We start from the raw sequence: 26,703 nt of genomic DNA on the forward strand, positions 1-26,703 counted from the left end.
GTGGCTGCTATGGCTGGCACTGCATCTATCCAAAGCCAGGAGCCAGGTGCTTCCTCCTGGTCTCCCATGCAGGTACAGGGCCCAAGGACCTGGGCCATCCCCCACTACACTCTGGGGCCACAGCAGAGAGCGGGACTGGAAGAGGAGTGACCGGGACTAGAACCCCGGGGTGCCAGCGCCGCAGGTGGAGGATTAGTGAGCCACGGCGCTGGCCTGGTTGTTATTTATAAATTACATACTACATATCCTTTGCATCAGTATAATCAACTTAGGTGTATTATATTAGATATATAGATATGTGTGTGTATAATTTTTTTCCTGAAGGCCAGTTGTTACTTCTCACTGGTTATTGTCTTTTCCTTTCATTTCTTCCACTTTCCTGGGTCTGGAAGCTGCTATGTTCTTCAACTCTTCTTCCTAAATATTAGAATTGTTCACTTCTTTCCATTCCCGCAGCCTGGACTTGAGAGCTTTGTCTCTCACTTGTGTTACAGTAATCGTTTCCTGATAGGTCTCAGCCTGCAGGCTTGTTTTCCTGCAGTTAATTCTTCATACAGCTACAGAGTGATGTTGCTAAAATGAAAGTGTGTTAGCGTCACTTCCCCCACCTCTGGTTAAAATTGTCCAGTAGCACGGCCCAGGGCCGGCCCCTCCCGCACGACGATGGACCCGCGGGGGGGGGGTTTATTTTGACGTTGAGCCCCCGCACGCCAGGATCCCTAGCATCGCCTTCTAGACCGCTGTTGGGGATGGTCCGGACCGGACCGACCCCTGCGCCTTTACTTCCATTTCTCTGTGTTCTGAAAATAAAGCCTAATCCAGACTCAAAAAAAAAAAAAAAAAAATTGTCTGGTAGCTCTTCATTGCTTTCAAGATGAAGTATGCATACTTTAATATGGAATAAAAGACCCCCTGTTATCCTGTGCTCCCTATGCTTTCTCCTTGTGTATCAGTCTGTAGGGTGCCTCTTTCCGGGTCACTTTTAAGGATATTTTCACACTATATTGCTATCTTTTTTTTTTTTCTGGCCTAACATTTTGTTATAAAAATTTGTAAACATTAAGAAAAATTGACAGATTTATATGCCAAACCCACTCCTCACCTAGTAGATTCCACACTTTTTAAAAAGATTTTATTTATTTATTTGAAAGGCAGAGTTAGAGGGAAAGAGACAGAGAAGTTCTATCTGTAAATTCACTCCCCAGAGGGCTGCAATGGCAGGGACTGGGCTGGGCCAAAGCCAGGACACAGAGAGATCTTCCATCCACTGCTTCAGTCCCTAGATGGCCTCAACAGCCAGGGCTGAGCCAGCTGGAAGCCAGGAGCTTCTTCCAGGTCTCCCATGTGGGTGCAGGAGCCCAAGCACTTGGGCCATCTTCCACTTCTTTCCCAGGCCATAGCAGAGAGAGCTGGATGAGAAGTAGAGCAACTGTGACTAAAACTGGCACCCATATGTGATGCTGGCTTTGCAGGTTTGCTTTGTCACAGATCTATCCATCTCCCCATCCCTTTATTCATCTCCCTTTATTTAATGATGCAGTTCAAAGTAAATTATAGGTACCGAAGGACCAAAGTCACTCCATTTTAAAACAATTAAAAAAAGCAGCCTCCATTTCCCATAGCAGACCCGAGTCCTTGTAAAAGCAGGCATTCAGGCATTCCGGAGATGTCAAAGCTTACCAGGGACAGCTAGCTCCGTAGACCAAGGACAGCACAGTAGAGATTGCTCAACAAAGTAACTCCCTGTGCCCAAAGCTTCCGTGCTGTATGTAACTTTTTTCCTGCTGATGTAGCCCTTTTTTCCTTTAAAAACTCTCCCAAACAAAGACTGGGGCCTGACTCCTTCCTCCGCTGTGGCTGTGCCGGTTGGTTGGATGGGGTCCCTGTGGGGCTTGTACTCCCGAATAAACCTTGCTTTTGCAGTTCGCTGTGACAGACTCTCAGGGGGTCTCTGCGGGGATCTAACGATCTGGGCACAGCATAACTTGGGGGCTTGTCCAGGATTGTGATCCCCAAAAGCCCCCCAGCGACCTTGACCCCGAAGGTTTGCTCCAGTCGACGGGGTGAGTTCGTTAGTCTACTTGTTCGTTGTTTAACCGTGTCTAAGTCTGAATCTGTAGCACCGGCCGCCGTTGCATCTGTATTCTGAATCTGGGGAGGGTCACTGCCCGAGCGGACGTGCTCGCAGGGCACACCCCGGAGGAAACGGGAGACGTCCCGAGTCCTCGTCTGGGACCTGGGGAGGTCAAGTCTGTATCTGGGGACCTGGGAAGGTCCAGTCTGTGTCTGGGGACCTGGGAAGGTCCAGTCTGTATCTGGGGACCTGGGAAGGTCTAATCTGTATCTGGGGATGAAGAGAAGAGGGACTGCTGCAGAGTTCTCGTTCCATCCATAAGGTCTTTGGTCTCCTTCAGACTCCTGGAGGTTCGCCCTCGGAGCAGTCGAGACCTCCTGTAATATGACCATCTGAATCTGTCCGTGGGAATTCTGTATGGGCTCCGTGTTTGTTCATCTTTTTGTTAAGTGGTGTTTGTGTTACTTCTGTTGACAACGGACTTAACTGGACAGAACATGGGGGCGACTCCATCCTCTCCACTGAATCTAACTCTTGCACAGTGAAAAAATGTAAAAAAAGTGGCTCATGATAATGTAGGTTAAGGGTTGGGTCGTTTGGGATGGAGCGCCAAGCAGAGTTGGGCGCACGCCGCGGCTGGACAATGCTACCCCCCTGCCCCCCCCCCCCCCCGGGGGGAGCAGGCGGCAGGGACTTTGGACGCGAGCTGGGCCCTCCCCATGGATAGCCCCAGCTGCTACGGGAGTTGCAGCCGCCTTCGGGGAGCCTGACAGGCACTGCATGTGCGCGTGCGCGCAGCGCTCCCGGGGTCGGGGTGCAAGGAGGCAACCTGACCCCCACCCCGCGCCACCCCCCACGCCGGGCCCGCCCCTGCAGCCGTGGTTCCGCCCAGCGGCTCCTCTTGGCCGGCGCCTGGCAGCCGGCTTAGAACTGGTGCGGACCAGGGGAATCCAACTGTTAAAGCATCGTGAGGGCCCGTGGTGTGTTGACGTGATGTGATTTTTGCCCAGTGCTCTAAATGTCAAAGAAATTCAATAAAACGCGGAGAAGCCGGCAGGAGGGGAGCCCAGGGGGACCGGCGGTGGAGTCCTGTGAGCTCTCGCTGGCCCTTAAAAATCCGGGAAGAGGGTGTAAATCTTGCACCAGGCCGTACCCATATCTGCAGCAGGTCTCCAGGGTGAACAGCCTCTGGCGTGTTGGAACAATTGTAAATGTTAAAAAGGACAATTACAATTGGGTTAATTTCTGTAAAGGAGAGACTCCATGTCTATCGCCAGCCTCTGTTGGCGGGTCTCAAAGCAGCCGCGCTGCGCACAAGATTGGCGCAAAATTCGAATTTGGCCTTAGAGACTGGCGTGGACTGGGTAACTCTCCTCCCCCTTGTCTTATCTCAGAATTTGAACTTTACCTTAGAACCAGGTCTGCTCCAAAGTCTACTCTCCCTGTCTTATCAATAAAACAAATCGGATATCCCACCCTTCTGATGGCTCTTCTGTTTTATCTCGTGCAAGCCAGAAGATACTGCTTTGTAACTTGCTGAACTTATTTTACAATTTGTTTTAACAAATTTCTGGGTGATCACTACTCAATGAAACAGTAATAAGTAATTAACACTTGTTTTAGATAAATACAATTTTAATTTTAATTAAATTCAGATAGAGATATATAATATCAGGATCTTAAGTCATTTAGGTATAACTGCTAATTTAAATTGGGTAAAGACAAATAAGATAAGTGTCTAAATGTAAACTTTGGTACTTTCAACACCTTATGTTCCACAGAAAAACTACTTAAATTTGCTAACGTGTTTTCATAAATTGTCCATATAAAAATAGTTCAACATCACTTAAAAGTAATTAATGCTGAAATTTAAAGTGTTACCTTGTTTAAAAATGTTGTCTTGACAGATAAGAAACATCACAAGTATAAAAATAAAATGTTTCCAATAAGTTAAAGAGGGTTTGTAAAAGTCACAAAAAGTTATAAAAATTTTTTTTTAGACACAAAAACTATTACTGACTCTGTTAGAGCAATAAGTTAATCTATTATGTTCTCTTGATGTCTCTGTTAAATTCTAATTGTTTAAAAACAACTGAGTTTTTAATAAGAGCTATGGGTTATTTAAATATGTGCTTATTTTCAAACCTTTAAATAATCACCCTGTAACAATGATCAAATTTGGTCTATATTATGTCATGATATAAAATGATATTAATACAAATGTCTGAAAATTATAAAGTCTGGTAATCGAGTGTTACTAAACATAATGGTCATTTTGGAGAAGGGGCCCCAGAGGCCTAAAAGAGTTAAGTGTGCCTTGTAAAATCCTACAGGTGCTTTCAAAATGCTATGTAAACAAGTGTCTCTTGTTGGTTACTGTTGGTTCTGTGTTTAACTGTCCTCCTATAGGTTGCAATGGACTTTTTCTAGCTACATCTATTGTATTCAGTACTTTGGGATGACTCTGTAAACTGATAAAGCCAATAATGTATTACAGGTACCAACTGGGAAAAAAGTATAGTTAATTGAGGTTACTAAGATCAGAAAGTAATTCAAATCAATTGGTGATTTATAAAAAAGGTTAAAGATTTTAACAACTATTACTGAAACTGCATTATTGTTCTGATGTATGTAACCCTGTAGTTTGCTGTGAAACTAAATGCATCTATCTAAATGTAGTTAGCCTTTAAATCAACTCCTCTGTATCATTTATGTGTGTTTTTCTAATGTCTCTGCTGAACTAATGTTATGTATACAAGAAAGATATCTCAAGTGTTCATATTGCTGTAGAGCTTGATTATATTGTAATCTGTAACAAAATGTCTCCCGTAAGTTTAAACAGCTAAAGTTAATAAAAAATTTGTGTAACCTAAATCTCTATAAACTTGTTAAAAGAAAAAAAAACTGGAAACATTTTATATACTTGTGCTTAAATTTGCTGGTTAAACAAGCTACACCATGTTGGGTATTTAAGAGATGTTTCCAAGTACATGTATTCTTAACATTTGTAAAGGACATTGGACCTTCTTGTAGGTGTTTTCCTAAGTTGTTGTCTAATAATCAAATCTACTTGCTAAATTTTCATTGATATTACTCTTAAAATGTTTGTGCATGGAAGAGCTGCCCTACCTTTTTGACCCTATTGCCATATATGATTATTCCTTGTGAGATTACTTAATTACTTGGATTAAAGACTAGCGTAGAAAATTAAGCCACTGCCAGGCAATACCACACAGAGTAAATATCTGTTTTGCCTCTGGTGATGCAAGGTTTTTTAAGTGTGGCTGGTAACTGGTAAGATTTTGTAGTGACAATCTGGCAGTATCCTTGCATAGCTATTTGGGTAAGGACAAGGTCAACCATGTTCAGAAATCAGAGTAACTCAGCCCAGCTAAATATTCATAAGAAACATGCCTATAACTCTAGACTTCTAGTCTAGGCAACAAAAGTTAGAGGTGGGACTGAGCACTCCCTTGACTTTCATTCTCTGGTCTGATTTAACAAAAACCAGGAGGAAAAGAGAGCTGGGCATCAGAAACAATGTAAAGATGGGTGCAGGCCTATTACAGGCAGCTCTGTACAGTGATCTGCCCTCAAGGAGACCCAATGGGCCAGTCCACTGCAGTGGCTTTCGATGTGGTGAGCCTGGGCTTCAGCAGAAGTCAGCTTATAAAGAGCCCTGGGAGCTCTGTCAGCCAAGAGTTGGATCACTGGAAATGGACCTGCCCTGGAGTCGAAGGACTTCAGGTCAGAGCCACAGATCTTATTGGCTCTAAGCTGAAAAGCCCTTCACTCAGCCCAGCCTCCAAAGTGACCACCACTGTTAAGAGAATGGCCAAGTAGGGTCAGTTGCAGACAGAGCTGTAAATTTCCTGTTGGAGATGCCACCTGCCTTTACCTGGTCAGCTCTCCTCCCAGGCCAGGTAAGTAAGAAAAGTCAACAGAGTGCCTTCCCTAAGGAGGTTCACACCTCCCTTAAAATGTACCCTATGTAAAGAGATAGATAGGTCTAGGTCCCTTAACTTACAAGGCCTAAAGCCACCAGGTTATTATCAAGCCCCTTTTATCAGGTTCTTTTTGCCTCTCAATCGGAAAACTTATTTGTAACTTGGACAACACCTTTCTTGACTCTTCTAATAGCAACTCTGTCCTTTGTTCTGGACCCTGTCTGGCCCACTCCTGGGCCTCATTCCTTTGTAATTTTGCTTATTAAAGTCAGTGGTATACAGACATTCTGTACATATCCTGTGGGGGCAGCAGTAGTATCTTTTAAACAGTATTACCGTAAGTAGTGTACCTCAAAATGTAAATTACCTTGTTTAAAACTGTGACTTTAACATCTGTATAATTAGTGCATATGGTATCTACTCTCCATTATCAAGATAATTCATTATTAGGTAAATTTGGCTAGTAGAAAATACAGTTCTGTGAGCAGTGTTTCCTATTAAATATCAACTGTCTACGTTACACATAGCAGCAGCAGCTCCGCCTTGTTCAAAAAAAGTAAATACACAAAGTTAAAAAGTTAAGACATACTGCAAATAACTAGTCATTATTCTGTGTATAAAAGTAGAGCTAAAATTAAACACTGAGGATTTCTGTAAATTCTTTGTTCTCTGTAGTAGATTGCCGTTTAGCTCCCCACATGTGTGTACTGATAATCCTCTCCCAGTTTTGGCTGGAACTTGCTTTATTCTCACCCTGTCTCTATACTAGTGTCTGTTTAAATGTTTACAGCTGGTAATGGAGCGAACCAAGGCCTTCGGCAACCAGGCGGTCAACCAAATGCTACTACAGGAATGTGCTGGGCTCCCCACCCAGGAGACAGTGGCTTAAGACATCGCCCCATGGCAGCGAAGAGTGCCTCGTTGCTCCATGTCAGCAGGGGTGGCTCTGAATACAGAGTGTCATCCCTCTGCACCTCTTGGACTTCTGGGACTGATGTGGTGGGCTGTGCGCCACTCTGGGAAAGAATACTGCTTTTACGCCGATCACTCGAGCCAAATAAAAGATAACATGGCTGGCTAAAGTCAGGGAGGGGCAGGCAAAACGAAAAAGAGAACAAGAGGCCTCTCAGGGGTGGTTTAAGTCTTGATTCAATTCTTCATGGCAAGCCACCCTACTATCAGGACTCATAGGGCCCCTTGTTCTCCTGATTTTAATTTTAACGTTTGGCCCTTCCATTGTTAACAAACTTGTACAGTTTATGAAACAGAGATTGGACACCGTTCAATTAATGGTCCAACAGTCCCAATATAAACCCTTAAATGTAAAACCTATAAAATATCAGTCCAAAACCCTTGATTGGGTTTTTAAACATGTACGAAAACAAGGGGGAATGAAGAACCAAAGTGACTCCATTTTAAAACAATAATAATAATAAAAAAAAACAATAAAAAAAAGCAGCCTCCGTTTCCCATAGCAGACCCGAGTCCTTGTAAAAGCAGGCATTCAGGCATTCCGGAGATGTCAAAGCTCACCAGGGACAGCTAGCTCCGTAGACCAAGGACAGCACAGTAGAGATTGCTCAACAAAGTAACTCCCTGTGCCCAAAGCTTCCATGCTGTATGTAACTCTTTTTTCCTGCTGATGTAGCCCTTTTTTCCTTTAAAAACTCTCCCAAACAAAGACTGGGGCCTGACTCCTTCCTCCGCTGTGCCGGTTGGTTGGATGGGGTCCCTGTGGCGGCTTGTACTCCCGAATAAACCTTGCTTTTGCAGTTCGGTGTGACGGACTCTCAGGGGGTCTCTGCGGGGATCTAACAATCTGGGCACAAGAGTACCAGTACATTTTACTCCCAAATAATTCAGTGTGGAAACAGTACTGAGAGTTTGAGTTTGATTACTCTTTAAAAATATACATTTTATTTATTTGAAAGGTGGGAAGGGAGGGAGGGAAGGAGAGAGAGAGAATATATCCTATTTGCTAGTTCATTTCGTGAAGGCCTGCAACAACCAGGACTGAGCGAAGCTAAGAGCCAAGAACTCAATCCATGTCTCCCTCTTGAGTTGCAAATACCCAAGTACTTGAGCCATCACCTGCTGCTTCCCAGAGGATGCATGAGCTTGAAGCTAGAATGAAGAGTGTAGCCAGGATTTGAGCCCAGACCCTCCATTCACCGTAGAATGCAGGTGTCTCAAGTAGTGTCTAAACTACCACACCAGTGAATCTGACGACTTCTGAAAATGTTTTGGTAAAAATTTCCATTGTCTTTTACTTGACTCTCTCCTTGATAGGTTGAAGTGACTTTATTTGTTTTGTATCCAGCGCCTCACATACAGTAGAAAGTAAGTTCATATGTTAAGCAAATAAATTTCAGATTTCATCAGAAGTGATGTAGAGAGTTTATTTATACATAAAAGTAATTTTATCAATACTTTGCTCCACTACCTCACCCTCTACCCATAAAACTTATAGAAAGCAACCTACAGTCTACCCATTCAGCATCCTGGGTGACTGAGAATTTTAATCTTTTAATGATACTGAATAAACTGTCACTCTGTGTCTTTCTACAAAGCTCCACAAGATGGTGCCCAAATATCTTTTTCAAACCATAGTCCCTAAAGACCAGTGATCTATCCTAATTTGTTGATATTTGTCATTTCTGAATTTGGTCAATTATCATAAAAATACATGATTAAGTCAAAGTTAATTACATTGAAAAACTATACATGTGTAATTTCAGAATCTATGGTTCTAGGTATAAACAATGAGTGATTAAAATGAGTATTTTTTGGTAAGGTTTAGTAGTATTAAGATTTTTCTTATGCAAATATTCAAAATATTAATTCACTTGAAGTACCTTTCACTGTGAATTTTGTCAATGAATGATTTATCCTTAATACAGAAATTAAGAGTACAGAAGAAGAAACAAACTATTGTTGTATAGGAGGAAATATAGAATTTAAATATAGCAAAAATCAGATGATTCTGTTACTTTAATTAGGGTTGTGTAATCAAGCCTTGTAAGAGATTGGCATTATGTTTGGATAATAGCTATTTAATTTTCTCAAAACATTAGCCCTGGGCTGGTGCTGTGGCATAGTAGGCTAAACCTCTGTCTACAATTCCAGCACAAATTAGGGGCCATACAGCCTCCCTTTCCTTCTAGTTTCTCATGCAAAGACCCACAACTTTTTGGGGAGTGTAGGGACAATGGAAATTGACCCATTGACACCCAATAGTCTATACTTTATTCCCTCCCTGATTTGTGTTTTCACTTTTCACTGGGCCTCAATACCTGCCCACTGTTTGATCAACTGTTAAATGGAATGAATAAGAAAAGTGATTTCTATGTTTGCTTCCAGTTCTGAGATTTGATGTTATTGTTTATCCCCAATCCAGAAATGTTGAAATATCAACTAGAGGCAAATTGAAGAATTTACCAAGATACAGTACAACATTGTTACAAACGTGAAAGGAAAATCAAGGAAGTGAAAAATAGGATTTATTTTCCCCATTAAAAATAAAGTGTAAATGGATCTGATCTTTGTCTTTTGTTGGGTTTTGCATGAAATAGTTAAATTATTCCTTTCAGTCAGTGGATAGAACAGTCTTAACAAAAACATGGACGTTCACACTTATAATTGGGGTAGGTCAATCCACTTTCAGAAAGTCATTACAGAGGTAAATTGTAAATATTTTTAGTTAACACCCAGATTTTTTGAGTACAAAATGATTACTGCTACTAAGGAATAACCAACATGGAATAAGGAAATACCAATATTAAAGGAAAATTGTAGAGAAATGTTTTAATAGATATAAGATTGGGAGGCTGGTACCGTGGCTCACTTGGCTAATCCTCTGCCTGCGGCACTGGCAAACCACATGGTAGGTGGGTTCTAATCCCGGCTGCTCCTCTTCCAGTCCAGCTCTCTGCTGTGGCCTGGGAAGGCAGTGGAGGATGGCCCACGTGCTTGGGCCTTGCACCCGCGTGGGAGACCAGGAGGAGGCACCTGGCTCCTGGCTTTGGATAGGTGTAGCATGCTGGCCGTAGCAGCCATTTGGGGGTGAACCAACAGAAGGAAGACCTTTCTCTCTGTGTCTCTCTCTCACTAACTCTGTCAAAAAAAAAAAAGATATAAGATGGGGACAAGGGAGTTGATGTTATCACCATGCTTTAGAAGGTTCTGTGTGTTGCACATAAGGTACAGTTATTCAAATGGGGAACAAAATGACAAAAAATAAGCAAAACATAGAAGAGAGTAAATAATATAAAGCTAATTGAGCTAATATTTCTATAAAATTATTCTAAAATTCTTTATGAATAAAGTAATCTATTAAGTAATAAAAAAATAGAGGGGGCTGGCACTGTGGCATAGTAGGCTAAACCTCTGCCTGTTGTACTGGCATCCTATATGGGCACCTGTTCCTATCCCAGCTGCCCCACTTCTGATCCAGCTCTCTGCTGTGGCCTGGAAAAGCAGTGGAAGATGACTTGGGCCCCTGCACCCACATGGGAGACTTGGAAGAAGCTCCTGGTTCCTGGCTTTGGATCAACTTGGCTTCGGCTGTTGTGGCAATTTGGATAGTGAACCAGCAGGTGGAAGACTCCTCTCTCTCTGCCTCTACCTCTCTCTGTAACTCTTTTCTTTTTAAAGAGTTATTTATTTTATTTGAAAGAGTTACATAGAGAAGGAGAGGCAGAGAGAAAGGTCCTCCATCCACTGGTTCACTCCTCAGTTGGCAGCAATGGCCAGAGCTGTACCAATCCAAAGCTAGGAGCCAGGAGCTTATTCTGGGTTTCCCCTGTGGGTGCAGGAGCCCAAGGACTTGGGCCATCTTCCACTGCTTTCCCAGGCCATAGCAGAGAGCTGGATCAGAAGTGGAGCAGTGGGACTCGAACCCGCGCCCAAATGGGATGCCAGCACTGCAGGTTGCAGCTTTACCTACTATGCCACAGCGCCAGCCCCCCTCTGTAACTCTTTCAAATAAATAAATCTTCAAAAAAAATCTATGGAATGTGGAAAGGTCAACTCAATTAGAATTTGGTTTGGGAACAGGGATTTAAGTAATGCCATATTTCCTGCCTTTTATTACCAATATGTCATTTTATAGACATGCATTTTCACTCTTTGTTTAAATGATTCTCATTCTCAAAATTGCCTTTGAATGCTTTTATTCTTTCCTTTGTTGACAGATGGATAGAACTAATACTATTTTGGTGTTGTTTTTCCTTTTGTGCTTTCATATTTATGTTCTTTTATAACATTTTATTTTTCCAACTTAATAATTTATCATGTTTTGATTTAATGTGTTTTTATTTACTTTATAGTCAAAGGCTGAATGGCTCCACTAAATAAAGAGTTCAACAAATAAAAAAGTAAAAATACTATAATCTAGCAGGAAAATAGGTGAGGGCTATAAACAATAATCAAATGAAAAGACATTCAACTTCATTCATATAAAGTAAATTTAAAAATAGTCACAAGATCATTAAAACTATAATATATAATGTCTATCAATTTGTTTCACAAAAATTTAAAACAAAGTTTGGCAAATCACTGTATTTGCAGTAAAACCAATACATGCATTTCTCTTTTATTTTACTTTATTTTTTATTTTTTTGGACAGGCAGAGTGGACAGTAGAGGGAGACAGAGAGAAAGGTCTTCCTTTTTGCCATTGGTTCACCCTCCAATGGCCGCCGCGGTAGGTGCGCTGCGGCCGGTGCACCGTGCTGTTCCGATGGCAGGAGCCAGGTGCTTATCCTGGTCTCCCCCATGGGGTGCAGGGCCCAAGCACTTGGGCCATCCTCCACTGCACTCCTGGGCCACAGCAGAGAGCTGGCCTGGAAGAGGGGCAACCGGGACAGAATCCGGTGCCCCAACCGGGACTAGAACCCGGTGTGCCGGCGCCGCAAGGCGGAGGATTAGCCTGTTAAGCCACGGCGCCGGCCGCATTTCTCTTTTAAATTTTAGCTCTCACATACAAGGGAGAAAATGTGATATTTGCCTTTCTGTGTCTGGCTTATTTCAGTCAACATGATATTCTCCAGCTCCAACCATTTTTGCTGCAAATGATAGAATTTCATTCTTTTTTATAGCTGAATAATATTTCATTGTATATATGCATATGAGAATGATTTTTATATATGTATATTTGCTACATTTTTTTATCCATTCATCTGATGATGGACACCTTTTGGCTATTGGGAACAGTGTTGCTATAAACATGGTGGTGTAGCTATCTCTGAGTTCATGCTTTTTGGTTATACCCAGTAGTGGGATTGCTGGATCATATGGCAAGTCCATTTCTGTTTTTTTAAGAAATCTCCATACAGTTTTCCACAATGTCTGCACCAATTTGCATTCCCACCAGTAGTGTAGAAGGAGTCCCTTTCTCCACATCCTAACAATTGTTGCTCTCTTTTGGGTTATAGCTATTCTGAAAGGGTGAGATTATCTCATTGTGACTTTGATATGCATTTCCCTGGTGACTAGTGATATTGGGCATTTTTTCTGTATCTATTGGCCACTTGTATTTCTCCTTTTAAGAACTGTCTATTCATGTCCTTTGCCCACTTCTTAACTGAATTGACTTTTTGTTGTTGAATTGTGAGTTGCTGATATATGCTGAATATTAATTCTTTTTTTTTTTTTTTTTTTTTTTTTTTGACAGGCAGAGTGGACAGTGAGAGAGAGAGACAGAGAGAAAGGTCTTCCTTTTGCCGTTGGTTCACCCTCCAATGGCCGCCGCGGTAGCGCGCTGCGGCCGGCGCACCGCGCTGCTCCGATGGCAGGAGCCAGGTGCTTCTCCTGGTCTCCCATGGGGTGCAGGGCCCAAGGACTTGGGCCATCCTCCACTGCACTCCCGGGCCACAGCAGAGAGCTGGCCTGGAAGAGGGGCAACCGGGACAGGATCGGTGCCCCAACCGGGACTAGAACCCGGTGTGCCGGCGCCGCAAGGCGGAGGATTAGCCTGTTGAGCCACGGCGCCGGCCTGAATATTAATTCTTTTTTGGATAAGTAGCTTACAAATATTTTTCCCATTCTGTTGGATGTCTCTTCACTATATTGATTATGTCCTTTGATGTGCAGAAGCTTCTGAGTTTGATATAATCCCATTTGTTTCATTTTGCTTTTGTTTCCTGTGCCTTGATGGTCTTTGCTATATCAGTTGATAATGTATTTTCCTCCTTTGGATCAACATTGTGAGGGATGGTTGACATTGCAGGGAAGCTAGTGAAACATCACACAAACCTTATTCTTGATCCTTTTCAAAGTCAAGAGGCAGAGAAATAGAGATGAAGAGTGAGACAAACACAGAGAAAAAGAGAAAGAGCACTCCTATGTGCTGGTTCATTCCCTAAATACCCATGATGGTTGTGGGAAACCAGGGTTGGAGCCAGGAGCTGAAAACTCAGTCCAAGCATCTCTTATAGGTAGCAGGGATCCAGTAATTTGGGTCTGCTGTCTCCTAGGGCTTGCGTTGACAGGAAACTGGAATTGGCAGCTGGAACTGGGAATTGAACTCAGGTACTCTAATATGGGACGTGGGCATCTTAATTGCCATTCTAATCACTAGGACAAATGCCAACCTCATGGATAGATAATTTTGATGCAAGTTTGAATTAATTTCTTATCAGCCTCTCTTGTGCAGCTGTGACTTCATTCAGATAAAATGTCCTAGGTTTATGAGGGGACTTTAAATAGTTCATGAATTACAAGATAAGTTTATTTTGGTCCAAAATTTCTTGAAATCCATGCCTATTTTTTCATAATAGACATTTCAGTGAACCTTTTGAATATCCCTCAGGTGTACAGATTTCAATTTTTTTTTGCACCAAGATAAACTTTTATGAACTATTCCATGAACTATTTAAAGTACATTCATATAAGTCATAATAGACTTTGACTTCTTTTAAGTGATCCTAGAACTCCAACATACTATCAGGGCTTAGATGGAGATTTTGTCACTTGTACCAAAACTAATAATTGAATATAGATTATGGTACAGGAGAATATTTTAAAAATTGGAAAAAGATTTTCAAACCAGCAATGCTCTAGAGAGGTGCAGTCTGTTATATCATGGTTCTCAGGCGATGGACAAACACTTAAATATTACTTCTGATAGTAATTCATTCAACAGATATTTATTTTGTGCTTATTTTAGGCTATCTACATTAATAATAAAAAATAAAGACTTTCTTTTACAAAGACTTTATTACAGAACAACAGTCAGAAGGGCATGGTCTGGCCGGCGCCACAGCTCAATAGGCTAATCCTCTACCTTGCGGCGCCGGCACACCGGGTTCTAGTCCCGGTCGGGGCGCCGGATTCTGTCCCGGTTGCCCCACTTCCAGGCCAGCTCTCTGCTGTGGCCCGGGAGTGCAGTGGAGGATGGCCCAAGTGCTTGGGCCCTGCACCTCATGGGAGACCAGGAGAAGCACCTGGCCCCTGCCTTCGGATCAGCGCGGTGCGCCGGCCGCAGAGCGCCGACCACGGCGGCCATTGGAGGGTGAACCAACGGCAAAGGAAGACCTTTCTTTCTCTCTGTCTCTCTCTCTCACTGTCCACTCTGCCTGTCAAAAAAAAAAAAAAATTAAAAAAAGAAGGGCGTGGTCTCCAAGTTGCCTTTCTCCCCGTCATCATAGTTACCCACCCATGCTCTCTTATTTGGACTGGTGTGTGTCCAACTGTGCTATAGACCATCAACTTTTTTTTTCTATGTACAACGTTAATGACTTTATATTAGTGAACTCAAAATTTCTTTCAAGTCATCTACCCAATCAACTTAGTGCTGATTTTTGTAGCTGGGAATGAGAGGAAGTAAAACACAAGTTCAAGTTTCTCTGACATCGTAGGATAGAGTGGAATGACAGTAGGACTCCAACTCCCCACTGACTTCAGTCACAACAGTTCTAAAGCAGGAGGGCTCTATCCCTTTCTCCTCTGTAGGAACCACTTGTTTGCTTCTTCGAGGCACCATTATTCTGTGTGGTGTTAATTTATTCCCAGGAAAAAGAATGTTGACCTTCTGAAAACATCTCACTCCCTAGTGCTCATGTCTCACATAGTGAAAAGTGTGACTAATATGCAGGCTATCAGGTAAATATATGGTTGTTTCTGGAAAATTCTATGGTTATCTCTGGAGGATACCATTTCTTCCTTTTTTAAAAAATTATTAATTTGAAAAGCAGAAAGAGAGAGAAAGATAGCTTCCATCCCACTGGTTCTTCCCAAATGCCTGTTACAGCTGGGCCAGGAGCCGGGAGCTAAATATGAATCTCCCTTTGTAAATGGCAGGGACCTAACTAGTTGAGCCACCACTGGCTGCCTCCCAGGGAGTGTGTTGGCAGGAAGCTAGAATCGAAAGCAGACCCAGGACTCCAGGCTAGGCATTCTGAAAGGGGATACAGGTGTCCCAAGTGGCATCTAAACCGCTGTGCTAAATGCCACCCCCCCCCCCATTTCTTTTTTCTGTTAGTAAAGCCCATGAAACTTCAAACACTGCTTTGTGATGGGGAGAGAATGGAAACAGGAACATTCACATGGATGCTCAATGTAATGATGTAAAAGTTGTTGTAAGTGAGGTATAGGGTCAAATAGAGGATGAGTTAAAGTCTCATTCCAGCATTTGATAAACAATGGGAAAGTTTCTGAATTCTCCTTTGCCTCCCTGTTTGAAAACCTTGACTTATTCTTGTAGCAACTTCTGTGAGTGGATGGTGTGTTTATGGAGGATTCAGAGAATGTATGTGAGTCCTTGCACTGTGCCTGGAACCTGGTACATGACTGTGAGAAGGAGGCTGCTTCCTAATGAAATCCATGAATGTTAACATGACTTCCTAAGAAAGCCGATTTGAAACAGTTATGGCGTGAATGTTTATTCTGCCTTTTTATTCTTTCAGAGGCAGTCCACAGAGAAGCCCTCCTACACCGTGAATTGTCTGTGGGTCAGTGGGCTTCTTGGAATTACATTTTGCTTTGCTAAACATCGACTTAATATGGTTTGAACCCACAGGGTAGGAAATATAAAAAGGTCAATGAAACAGAGATATCAGAAATCGACCACTGTAAACCTACCTCTCATTACAGTGGATCCTAATAATTCTATTCTCTCATTCCCTAAGTGGGAAAACAGGGGCAGAACCAGGACTAAATTTAGACTACTCTTCCATAAACTGTTTAGATGAAAAGTTTCAAAGACTGAAGAAATAAAACTAGCGCAATGACTCTCTATGTACTTAACATCCAATTTCCATAGTTATTAGCACGTTACTTGTCTTGGACAACCAATTTTTAATCTGATTTTGGTGTCGTGTATAACTTCACCGAGCTGTTCAGAATCAGTATCTTAGAGAGCATACCCCACGCAGAGAAATATAGCATAGGAAGAGAAGGACACAGCATCTGAAACAAAAGCAGATTGTCAAGAAATGCTCCAAATGTAGAAAATTCACTCAAGTTGTTTTCACAATAGACTGGAAAACAGACTTGCTTTGAAAAGACTCTGTTTCTTTAAATTACTTACAGATCCCACCCAGATCTTCTTGCACCCTGGCGAAATGCCTGGCCACTCTCGCATTAACTTAGCCTAATAAACATGAATCAAAGATCGCAAAAGATCCAAATGCAAAGACAATTTTTGTATCCCACAAAGCAGAGCAATATCAAGTAGCTAATTCCATCCCTGGCTGTAGTCTTTGCTGTGGACATTTATGCAACCTGTCTTTAATTCCTGACGGTCATTGTGAGGTAAGACATCACTGCTTTGTTTCAAACACTTAAATCGGAAAGGACCATTTGGGAAGACCAAATGTCTTACATACTTGTTATATAAAGAATGTTGTCAAAACTTTGTATCCTCTGCTACTACCGTAAATCAGTTATTAGAGAGAAACAAATTATTGCTAAGATGTAGACATTTAAAATTTATTTTAAAAATATTTTTAAATTTTAAATTTTTAATTCTACTAAACAGGATTGTAGTAATGTTAATACTCTTTGGGATCTTTTTCTTAATTTGGGATAATTTTTTATTCAGTTTTAATTATAGGATATTTGACTAATTTGGCAATTGAAGTAACATCTTTGTACAATCATTTTGTCTTCATAAAGAAATAATCGGGATGCAAACACTTAACAAAATTGGACAACTCTATTAGAAGATAATTTTATTTCTGAAAAATTTTCTTAAATATAAAGTCTCTTAGATTCACTGATCCTGATGTTTACTCAAGTAAGTTTTAGGCAAAAAATTAAAATATTGCATTTAGCTAAAGATTGTCATTGATTCTGCAGTTATCATTAGTAAATCTAGAGATTACATTTATTTCATTTAAATAATGGAATCTCATGCCTTGAAATCTGCTTTGTTTGTATGTGACTTCTAAAAGGGAGATAGATTAGAATTATTAAAAAACTGAAGCAAATAAAATGTGATAAAAATGATTAGAAATGAAGCAGCTCTCAAGAAGCCAAACAAATGAAGAAAGAGATTTTAGTAAGTGAAAGAGAACAAGAGTAGAAAGGTAGAAGTGTGTACTCTAGCTATGATAGAGAACCAGAATGGAAGGGCAAGACTGGTTTGGGTAGGTTAGATCAAAATTGTCAGAGCAAATAGTAACTAAATATGAGATATTGTGATTATTGTAATGAATGAATTGTGTAATGAACATTATACATACTGGGGTTTGGGTATGATTTCATTATTCTATGCCTATAGAACTACATGAGCAGGTAATTAGTTTTGGGGAAAGATAAGTCTCTGTTTAAAGCCAGCATTTCCAAAGCCATAAATGAAGCCTACCAAGGAGAAGAAGATTCTAAGAAGATTCTAAGATTCTAAGGAGATTGTTAGAATCCAGCATGAAAACCACCTCTGTTTTGAAGAGTTGCTTGTGTGCAAAAAATCTCTCTTCCTCTTAGTGAAATTCAATATTCCCAATTTCTAGGATGTTTCTTATGGTATGGACTCAACCAAAGAGAAAAGTCATATGTAATACAAGGGACATTTCTCTTTGTAATGCAATAGCAGCTGTATTTTTCTGTATTGCCCTGCCTCTACACCAACCTTCAGACTTAAAGTTGTACATCTTTTTTATTATCCTCCTTGGTTATTAAGGGAATTGTTTAAGGATGAATGTGCTTAATTTGTTCCTTTTCCTTTGCACATTTTCTTCTTCTTCCCTCCTCTTTTTTAATCCAGCTGTCGTCACATGTTAGTATACCTGAACTGAAGCACAGTTGGCATTTGACCAATTGCACTTGATGCGCCTGCCAGCTGAGTTGCTTGGTCGCACTGATCCAAAGTTCTTTTAATAAACTTCCTGCTAGACAGCGGTATTTGAGGAGCATACTGTGGCATGAAGCCATCTGTTGCTCCATCCCCAACCCAACAGCTTTGCTTCTTTTTGGGTTTACCCATCTGACATGCATGAAAGAAGTCAGTCTTCCCATCTCACTCCTCACTGCCTTTACATGTACTTGTATTTCCATTCTGTGTTCAGAGCCTGGAGAAATTGTGCTTGTCATTTCTCAGTTCACATATCCTAAAGGCAAGATGCCAAAGAAGGAAAATGTGACCCCTTTTCCATAACTCCTGAAGTAGGCAAGCATTTCCAGACCAGGTTGAATACTGGCCCAAAATGAGCTTTCTTGTTCCTTGTCTCTTGGACAGACTGAGCTAGTAACACATCATTCTTTTGCCATGGAAGTATGTGGGTTTAAAAATCATTTAGCATGTAGCTGGACATATTGGCTAATGAAGATGACTGGGGATTTTAATACAGAATTAGATTTTTCATTGTCAATTTACCCAAGTAGTTTTGCAGTGCAGTTCTAAGGGGATGATTCACGGCTTCTAGTCCTTTTTCTGCCCATTAGTTCTTCCAGCTAACACTGGAAGAACAATGTTGTTTTTCAGAAAATCTGTTGCTTTTGCTCTCACACTCTCTTGATTCGTTGAATATTCAGCTACAGTCTATCCAGGAACCCTGTTGGAGACAGAGTTTCCAAAAAATGGGTTTCTATGGGAACAGGAGGGCAATTTGATTTTGACTTGTCTCTGAACTTCTTGAAGTTGTGCATGCCACATTAAGACCAAAATGGAGGTGGTTCTCTACAATCCTGCAAAATACTGGTTTGTCAAGAATCAGTTAAAATGAATGGAATGGCCGCATAGCAATCTGAATTCACCGTGAAAAATCTGGAAAGGACAAAGCAGATCCTGTGAATGTACCTCACCAGACAGAGTATGGCTGAAAAATTTTACTGGCTCCCCTACTCTCTGCTCCTCATCATATCATGGGAAATTAAGACTCCTTGAATACATTTCTTTGAATAGGGACAAATATTTACTAATAAATGCTTGGTTGTGGTGTCATGATTTCTTTGAATTAACAACATGTAAAATCTCAATGTAAATATTTTCCTAGAAGTGTTCATGAAAGCCTCTTTCTGTAGTCACATGCAAATGTTTCAACTCTGCTGGTCTGAAGTAAAAAAGTTGCGAACACTGTATTTTATTAAGACATTTATAACTGGTTTTTCTGTTAAAGATTCTACAAGGCAGATGACGTTTCACCATCTACCATAATGCGGAACAGCTATTTTGCCTTCTGCCTTCTGCTTTTGCCAGCTTTTCTGAATCAAACAGTGTATGGACAAAGAAAGAAAGGACCAAAACCGAATCCACTTGCAAGGAAAAATGACTTCTGGGGTAAAAAAAATAGTTTTGTTTCTGCTTTAAGTATCAGTGTTAACCTATTAAAACACTGATATGAGCTTTTCTGAGTTATGTTCATGTAAAGGGCAAACCACACACACACACACACACACACATAGGGCATTCTACCTGATATCATTATATTATGATAATATATTTTCTATAACTTGAGCACATTAGAGTTTTTACCCACTTGTGTGTTTATTGTTTTAGTTGAGCTTTTCAGAAACCTTGTAAGTTTTAGTAGGACAGAGATTGCCACTTTCATATTACAGATCAAGAATTGAGGTCGAGAGAGATTACGTGGCATATTCAAGGCCATAGGCAAAGTAACGAGTAAGGTACAGAGCAAGTATTCAAACCTAAATTCCCTGTTTTTTTTTTTAAGATTTATTTATTTATTTGAAAGAGTTACACAGAGAAGAAGAGGCAGATAAAGAGGTCTTCCATCCTTCCATCCACTGATTCACTCCCCAGATGGCTGCAACGTCTGGAACTGCCCTGATTTGAAGCCAGGAGCTTCCTCCAGGTTTCCCACATGGGTGTAGGAGCCCACGGACTTTGTCCAACTACTACTGCTTTCCCAGGCCACAGCAGAGAGCTGGGTCAGAAGTGGGGCAGCTGGGACTTGAACCGGCACCCATATGGGATGCAGGCACTTCTTGGTGGCTTTACCCATTATGCCACAGCACTGGCTCCACTTCCCTGTTTGAGTTAAATTTATTTCCCCGTATTTATTTCCCCATTACTCTTGCTACAGTGTATATGTCATACACTCCCTTGACTTCAAGAAAGGTAAAAACAAAACAGAAAACCACGGAGAGGACTCAGTAATGTTGCTTCTGGGCAACTTCTTCCACTATTTGTTCAGTTTTTGAACTGTGATAGACCCTTCTTTCACCCACTGTACAAGAGTTTAAAAGTAAGAAGATGCTTAGTATCTGTAACATTTTTGTTTTCTCTTTATTTGCATGATTTTACAAGGGGGAAATTTATAGACTTGAAAGGAGTTTACTTCTTTACAGCATAAGCCTTATCCCCAAAGTGTCTCTCATATTTCCTTTCCTCCTCTCTCAAAAATGTACACGATATACCTCTGGGCTTTCCTTAAGCATAGGTGTTTCATGAGCAAGGATAATTATTTTGCCTAACCATTTTGTTCTGTTTCAGCCTCTGTTTGCTTCATAGACATTGTCTTCATTGTGGACAGCTCTGAAAGTTCCAAAATTGTCTTCTTTGATAAACAGAAAGATTTTGTGGAGCGCTTGAGTGACAAGATTTTCCAGGTGACTCCAAGTCACTCCTTGAAATATGACATCAGACTGGCAGCCCTTCAGTTTAGCAGCTATGTCCAAATTGACCCACCTTTTTCTTCCTGGAAAGACCTGAAGACATTTAAGCAGAGGGCCAAGTCTATGATTTTGATTGGGCAAGGCACCTTTTCTTACTATGCCATCTCCAATGCTACCAGGCTATTTAAGAGGGAAGGGCGCAATGGTGTGAAAGTGGCTTTGCTGATGACTGATGGCATCGACCATCCAAAGAATCCAGATGTTAAAAGTATTTCTGAGGCTGCCAGAATTTCAGGGATATCATTTATCACCATCGGACTTTCCACTAATGTCGAAGAAGCCAAACTTCGTTTGATATCTGGAGATTCATCCAGTGAACCCATTCTACTCTTGAGTGACCCAACCCTTGTGGATAAAATTTGGGATCGCCTGGTAGGTACCAATGGGTTGGTCATCTATTTCTTGCCATATTATTTATAACTTGTTTCGAATTTCTGTAAGGATAGATATTGGGTCAAAAAAAAAAAAAACCCATAAAGAAACAAAGTAGAATTATCACTTTGAGAGTGGAAAGAAATCTTTCTAAGTCTCTCTCCACTTCTTTCATAGTTTCACCAGATAACCTGGGAAACTACCAGATTCATTCCTGGAATTACATTCCTAATTGTCTTACTCGCCAATGCTGAGGATCTGGGGAGGCTTGCTTTCCAGTCATATACCTCTGGCTCCTGTTTGTATACATCCTAAGATGATGAACACTGTTGACTTGCATTGACTTTGTGGTCAACTGGAGGTCTGCTCTTTTTTGGCCTCTCCCCATGCCACACCGGCAGAAGTATTTTTGACTCTGTTTCATTTATTGTCATTATTCTACTCAAAGTGTAGAGACTTCAATGTTAAAGTCTTCTCCTACTTCGCAGAAGTTAACAAGTCCATCCAATTTAAAATTGCTTGCAGCCTACACTCAACCAACAGCTTCTCCCATCACATTAGTGATTCCCACTCAGCTGGGCTGATTAGCTGTGTTGATGGTTTTCTGGATTCGTTGCTCAGCTACGTATGAGAGCCTTTCCTTGCTGTTTTGGGAAACACAAGGCAAAACAATCAAAATGAAATCCTTCTTTACAACATTCCTCCAGGAGAAAACTCCTGGAGATAAACTGGCTGATTTGTTAAGTGTTAAAAATTGATCTTCTTAAAAATACTGACTTTGTGATTTCCTGAGAAGAGGACAAAGCAGATAGATGTGTGTGCTAGGAACTGAGCGTTTCACATGGCCATTTGCTGATGGTTGCAAGTCCAGAGACTGTGTTGCTCCTTTGTCCCTTCCCCCAATCCTCTTCCCAACTTTACTGTCCCATTTTACACCCAGTTGTTTCTGGCAGAGACTAGAGTTTTCCTTGTTTAAATAATGTGTAAGTGCACTCCAAATATTAAGCACTACTCTGAGCACTTTATATATCTTATTTTTTCAATGTTCCCCACAATCTTATGTTGTAGGGGACATTAGTATTCTGATTTAATGCCTTAAAATTTAAGGCCAGCAAAGACCCTGGAGTCTGCATGCTTAACCTTGTAGTGGCATATTGAGAAGGCAAAGAGTGTCTGGTTTTAAGGTTTCTTCTATTTAGAACTGCCTTTATATGGTTAAGCAACATTCCTCCTCCAAAACTGCTGTGATTTCTGGCCTTTCATACTGGAGGATGGAGGGCTCAAAGGGGAGTTCTGCTGAGATCAGAGACAGAGATGAGAGGCCTAGCCCCCTGGTCCTTGGGACAAATGCTCATTCTGAGCAACGTTTTTCAGGAAAGGGGAACTTTCAGTCGTGCCTGGCTGACACCTAGCTCTGTTGTGTGCTATGGTGTAAGGAGTCCTCAACATTAAGCTTAAAACAAAAGATCCCAGCATGAGCAGGGAAAATCCTGGGGATGAGACCCAGTGTCATCTGTTGCTATCTCCCCATCTCCCTACCAGGGTGAGAAGCTCTCACTGCAGAGGATGGGGCCAGCAGCGAATTGTTTGGCCAGATGTGTCGGCTCAGGATGCCCCTACTCCCTCCAGACACACCCTGGCGGAGAGCTCCTGCCCACCTGAGAACACAGGCTCTTGGCAGCAGACTGGAAGCAAAACTGTTTGTTTCTGGAGAAACCAGAAAACAAGCAATGACGCAGCTCTTCCTTGCTTAGCATCCTGTGATTTCAGCCTGTTTGTTCAGATGGGAGCTCTGTGAATAAGCCCCTTCTTAGAAGGAGATGCTGCTTTCCAAACACTTCCAGGATCCTAAGTACTTCCAAGGCTCCTCAGAGAAGGCCATGCCAGGGTGCAGTGTTTCACACGGTCACCATCTGGGAGGCAGAAATCAACACTTATTCAGATCGTTGGAAAATTCCCTCATTAACCATTTTTTTGCATCTTTAGTGTTTTTTTTTTTTTTGGTTAACTTTTTGGCTTAAAATAATTCTGTATATGACTTTTAAAATAAGTTGATTAGGTACAATTTAAGTTCAAAACTGCATCTCCTTAAAGTGCATGGTTCCTTGAGTTTTTTTTGTTTTTTTTTGTTTTTGTTGTTGTTGTTGTTGTTTTTTTGACAGGCAGAGTGGATAGTGAGAGAGAGAGACAGAGAGAAGGGTCTTCCTTTTTGCCGATGGTTCACCCTCCAATGGCCGCTGCGGCCAGCGCATCTCGCTGATCCGAAGCCAGGAGCCAGGTGCTTCTCCTGGTCTCCCATGCGGGTGCAGGGCCCAAGGACTTGGGCCATCCTCCACTACCTTCCCGGACCATAGCAGAGAGCTGGCCTGGAAGAGGGGCAACCAGGATAGAATCAGGCGCCCCGACCGGGACTAGAACCCGGTGTGCCGGCGCCGCAAGGCGGAGGATTAGCCTGTTAAGCCACGGCGCCGGCGGTTCCTTGAGTTTTGACAGATGAAACTGAAACTACCAACAGGATTAGAATGTAGAACATTTCCATCGCTCTCAAATGTTTCCTCATACCTGTCTTGCTCTTGAGCAACTGTCCTTTCAGCTCTCTAGATGTGTGTATAACTTCTAGGATTTGATACAAGTAAATTTACATGGTGTGTACTTTTTTTGTGTCAGGATTGCTTTGCCTAGTATAGTGATTTTGAAATGAATCTGAGTTGTCTTTTGCATCAGAACTTTATTCCTTTTTTTTGTTGAGTAGACTTTTAATTCATCTACAATGAATAGATTTTACAGGAGCCAAGACAAATAAGGAATCACTGCACATTCCTTGATGCTTGCATAGGAAATATCATGTAAAAACCCAGTGAAAATACTTCAGTTCTGAATTACCCTAGAGAGACCTGATAATTCCAAATTGAAGGGAATATGTAAAATATTTTATTATAATTTACATAACAATATTAAAAGCTAAGAAATAATTCAACTTCATCTCCTGGATATATTGTTTAAAGCTTTAGAAGAGTAGAAGAAGGTATGTGGAAACTTCTAAAAAATTCATTCTTTTAACATCTTTGTAATTAAATATTTATGAGAATAACAATTGTCACAAATTGATCCATTTTTCTAAAACTCCAAATGTACAATATCCTGTCCCTCACGTATGAAGGTATGTCAAAAAATTCATGGAAAAATGGAATTAAAAGATATGTTTATTTTGGATAAAAAATATTTTGAAGTTCATGCATTTTTTTCCCTGAATATTTTGAAGATCACTCATTTGCATGGATTTCCCAACCATTAGTACCAAAATTCTTTGAATTCCATTTTTCATGAACTTCTTGAAGCACCCATATGTATAACATCATAAAACTTGAATCCATGACTTTAAAGTACATTTTTTTGACCTAATGAGGCCTTTGTTTCTTTGTCCTTTTGCACTGAACTCCAGGATTCCCTTAGACTGCATTGGAACACTCCCTCTCCTCTGGCCTCAGTCCTGTTCTCCCAGCTGTTCTTACAGCCTGCTTCTCTGACTGAATGGAAGCCTCACCACTCCCCAAGGCCCCCAGTGCTGGCGACACGGGCCCTTCTGTCATTCTCTTTAAATGTCCCCCATCACTGCTTGCTTTGTCCTCTTGCCCACTCTTGTCTTTGTGACTTTCTTCCTTGTAAACTTTGACATATAGAACACACACCATCCATGACTTGGTCCTTTGCATTCCTCTCTTCAAAGTCACCTGGAAACCCCACCTATTCCAAGAAACCATCTTGCTACCAGACCCCATCTAAGGCCTCCTTCCTACACTGTTGACGTGTGTTGCCCTCTGTTCCTGGGGCTTACAGGCTGAAAGTGCCCTGAGGGATAGAGCTTTGTTCTTTGTTTGAAACAGTCTCATTTATTGTGTAGTTTTAGGTCCACTTTTGTTTCCATAGAGATATAAATTCCAGCAAATATGAAATCAAATGTGTTCCCAAATTAGCTACTTGGTTGGGTTGTTATGGTTTTGAGCCTTCTGATACGTATTTTTAAATAGCAATAAGCAAAGCAGAAGTTCAATCTTCAAAAAGAAGAGATGAAAAGAAGTGTGAATGTATACATCAGGCCCAGTGAGAGGTAAATTCATGAATTTAAAAACAGACATGGCTATTGCATATTGTAAAAAAAAATGGTTGTCAAGTGACAAAACTGACTTTTTCTTTATTTCAGTAGTTTTTTCAATATTACAATTTGACTTGAATTATTAGCTGTTTTATTATTGCCTCTCCTAAAGTCCTCTGATTCCTTTTTCCTGTCTCCCAGAAGACCAAGCTTCTGATATGTTTTAAATATTTTCATCATATTGTATGCACCCATCAGCAACTTGCGTTTTCACCCAGTGGTTTTTGGAAGCTTATCAATGATGAAATAGGCAGGCCCAATGCATTCACTTTAACTGCTGGGTAGTATTTCACTTATTGACCCATTCTACTGTTGATGTCTATTTTAATTATTTCCAATTTTAATGATTAAAATTGGCAAATGTTGAATGTACAAGTGTAAGAATTTCCCCAGGGAAGGTCTCTAAGGGATGTGACGATCAAATGAGTGATCCAGCATTGCCCTGGGCAGCCTAGCATTAGTGTAGCCACAGCTTCACTCCTGTGAGCGCAGCCAAATGTCCTATGGAGAAATAATACCATTTGACAGCTACATGGTCAATGAGTTCACATTTCTCCAGATGGCCCCTTGTCTCTTGAAGATACAAATATCATCTATTTTCAGCCTGGATTTACATTGCCCAGTGATTTGAAGCATTTGGTGGTGGAGGGTAATAGGCAAGACTCTAAATTTTGTAGCTAACATCTGCTGCCTGAGTTTTAAAGCTCCTGAGACCACATGGTCAAATTTCCCCCTTTTCAATATATGGGAAAAACGACCTAGAAGGATCCTATAACCTGTCCAAGGCCACGTGGTTAGTTAATAGTTGAAACTGGATGGCAACCCAGGATGACGCTTAATTCCCAGCCTAACTTTTTTTCCTCATTAAACATTAGTGTTTAAAACATTTCACTGCCTTGTTCCTCTATGTTGTTAGTTGGTATGGCAATGAAGTGAAAACAAAACCAAAGGGTTGTAGGATCCTCCAGGAAGTTACAAACTCTGATTGTTAATTTCCTCCTTAGATTTTTCATTTAAGATATCTTGCAACAGATATTCCAGTGTTTTCTACTTCAATTTCCAGTGTTACAGAATGTAAATCGG

At 41.1% G+C, this 26,703-nt stretch overlaps 1 protein-coding gene across 2 annotated transcripts in view; it reads left to right on the plus strand.

Moving 5' to 3' along the window:
• COL28A1 (collagen type XXVIII alpha 1 chain) overlaps window positions 1–26,703 on the plus strand; it is a 204,782-nt gene that overhangs the window by 14,020 nt on the left and 164,059 nt on the right. Inside the window, exons 1-3 of one of the 2 annotated variants that reach the window (XM_062179059.1) lie at window positions 2,046–2,063; window positions 19,577–19,737; window positions 20,914–21,467. In XM_062179059.1, coding sequence (XP_062035043.1) covers window positions 19,614–19,737; window positions 20,914–21,467 — 678 coding nt within the window. In that variant the 5' untranslated portion in view covers window positions 2,046–2,063; window positions 19,577–19,613. Of the gene's footprint in view, window positions 1–2,045; window positions 2,064–19,576; window positions 19,738–20,913; window positions 21,468–26,703 lie in introns of those variants that run through there. The other variant, XM_062179058.1, reaches the window with a different exon arrangement.

This window comes from Lepus europaeus, chromosome 20, assembly GCF_033115175.1.
Source record: "Lepus europaeus isolate LE1 chromosome 20, mLepTim1.pri, whole genome shotgun sequence".
NCBI lineage: Eukaryota > Metazoa > Chordata > Mammalia > Lagomorpha > Leporidae > Lepus > Lepus europaeus.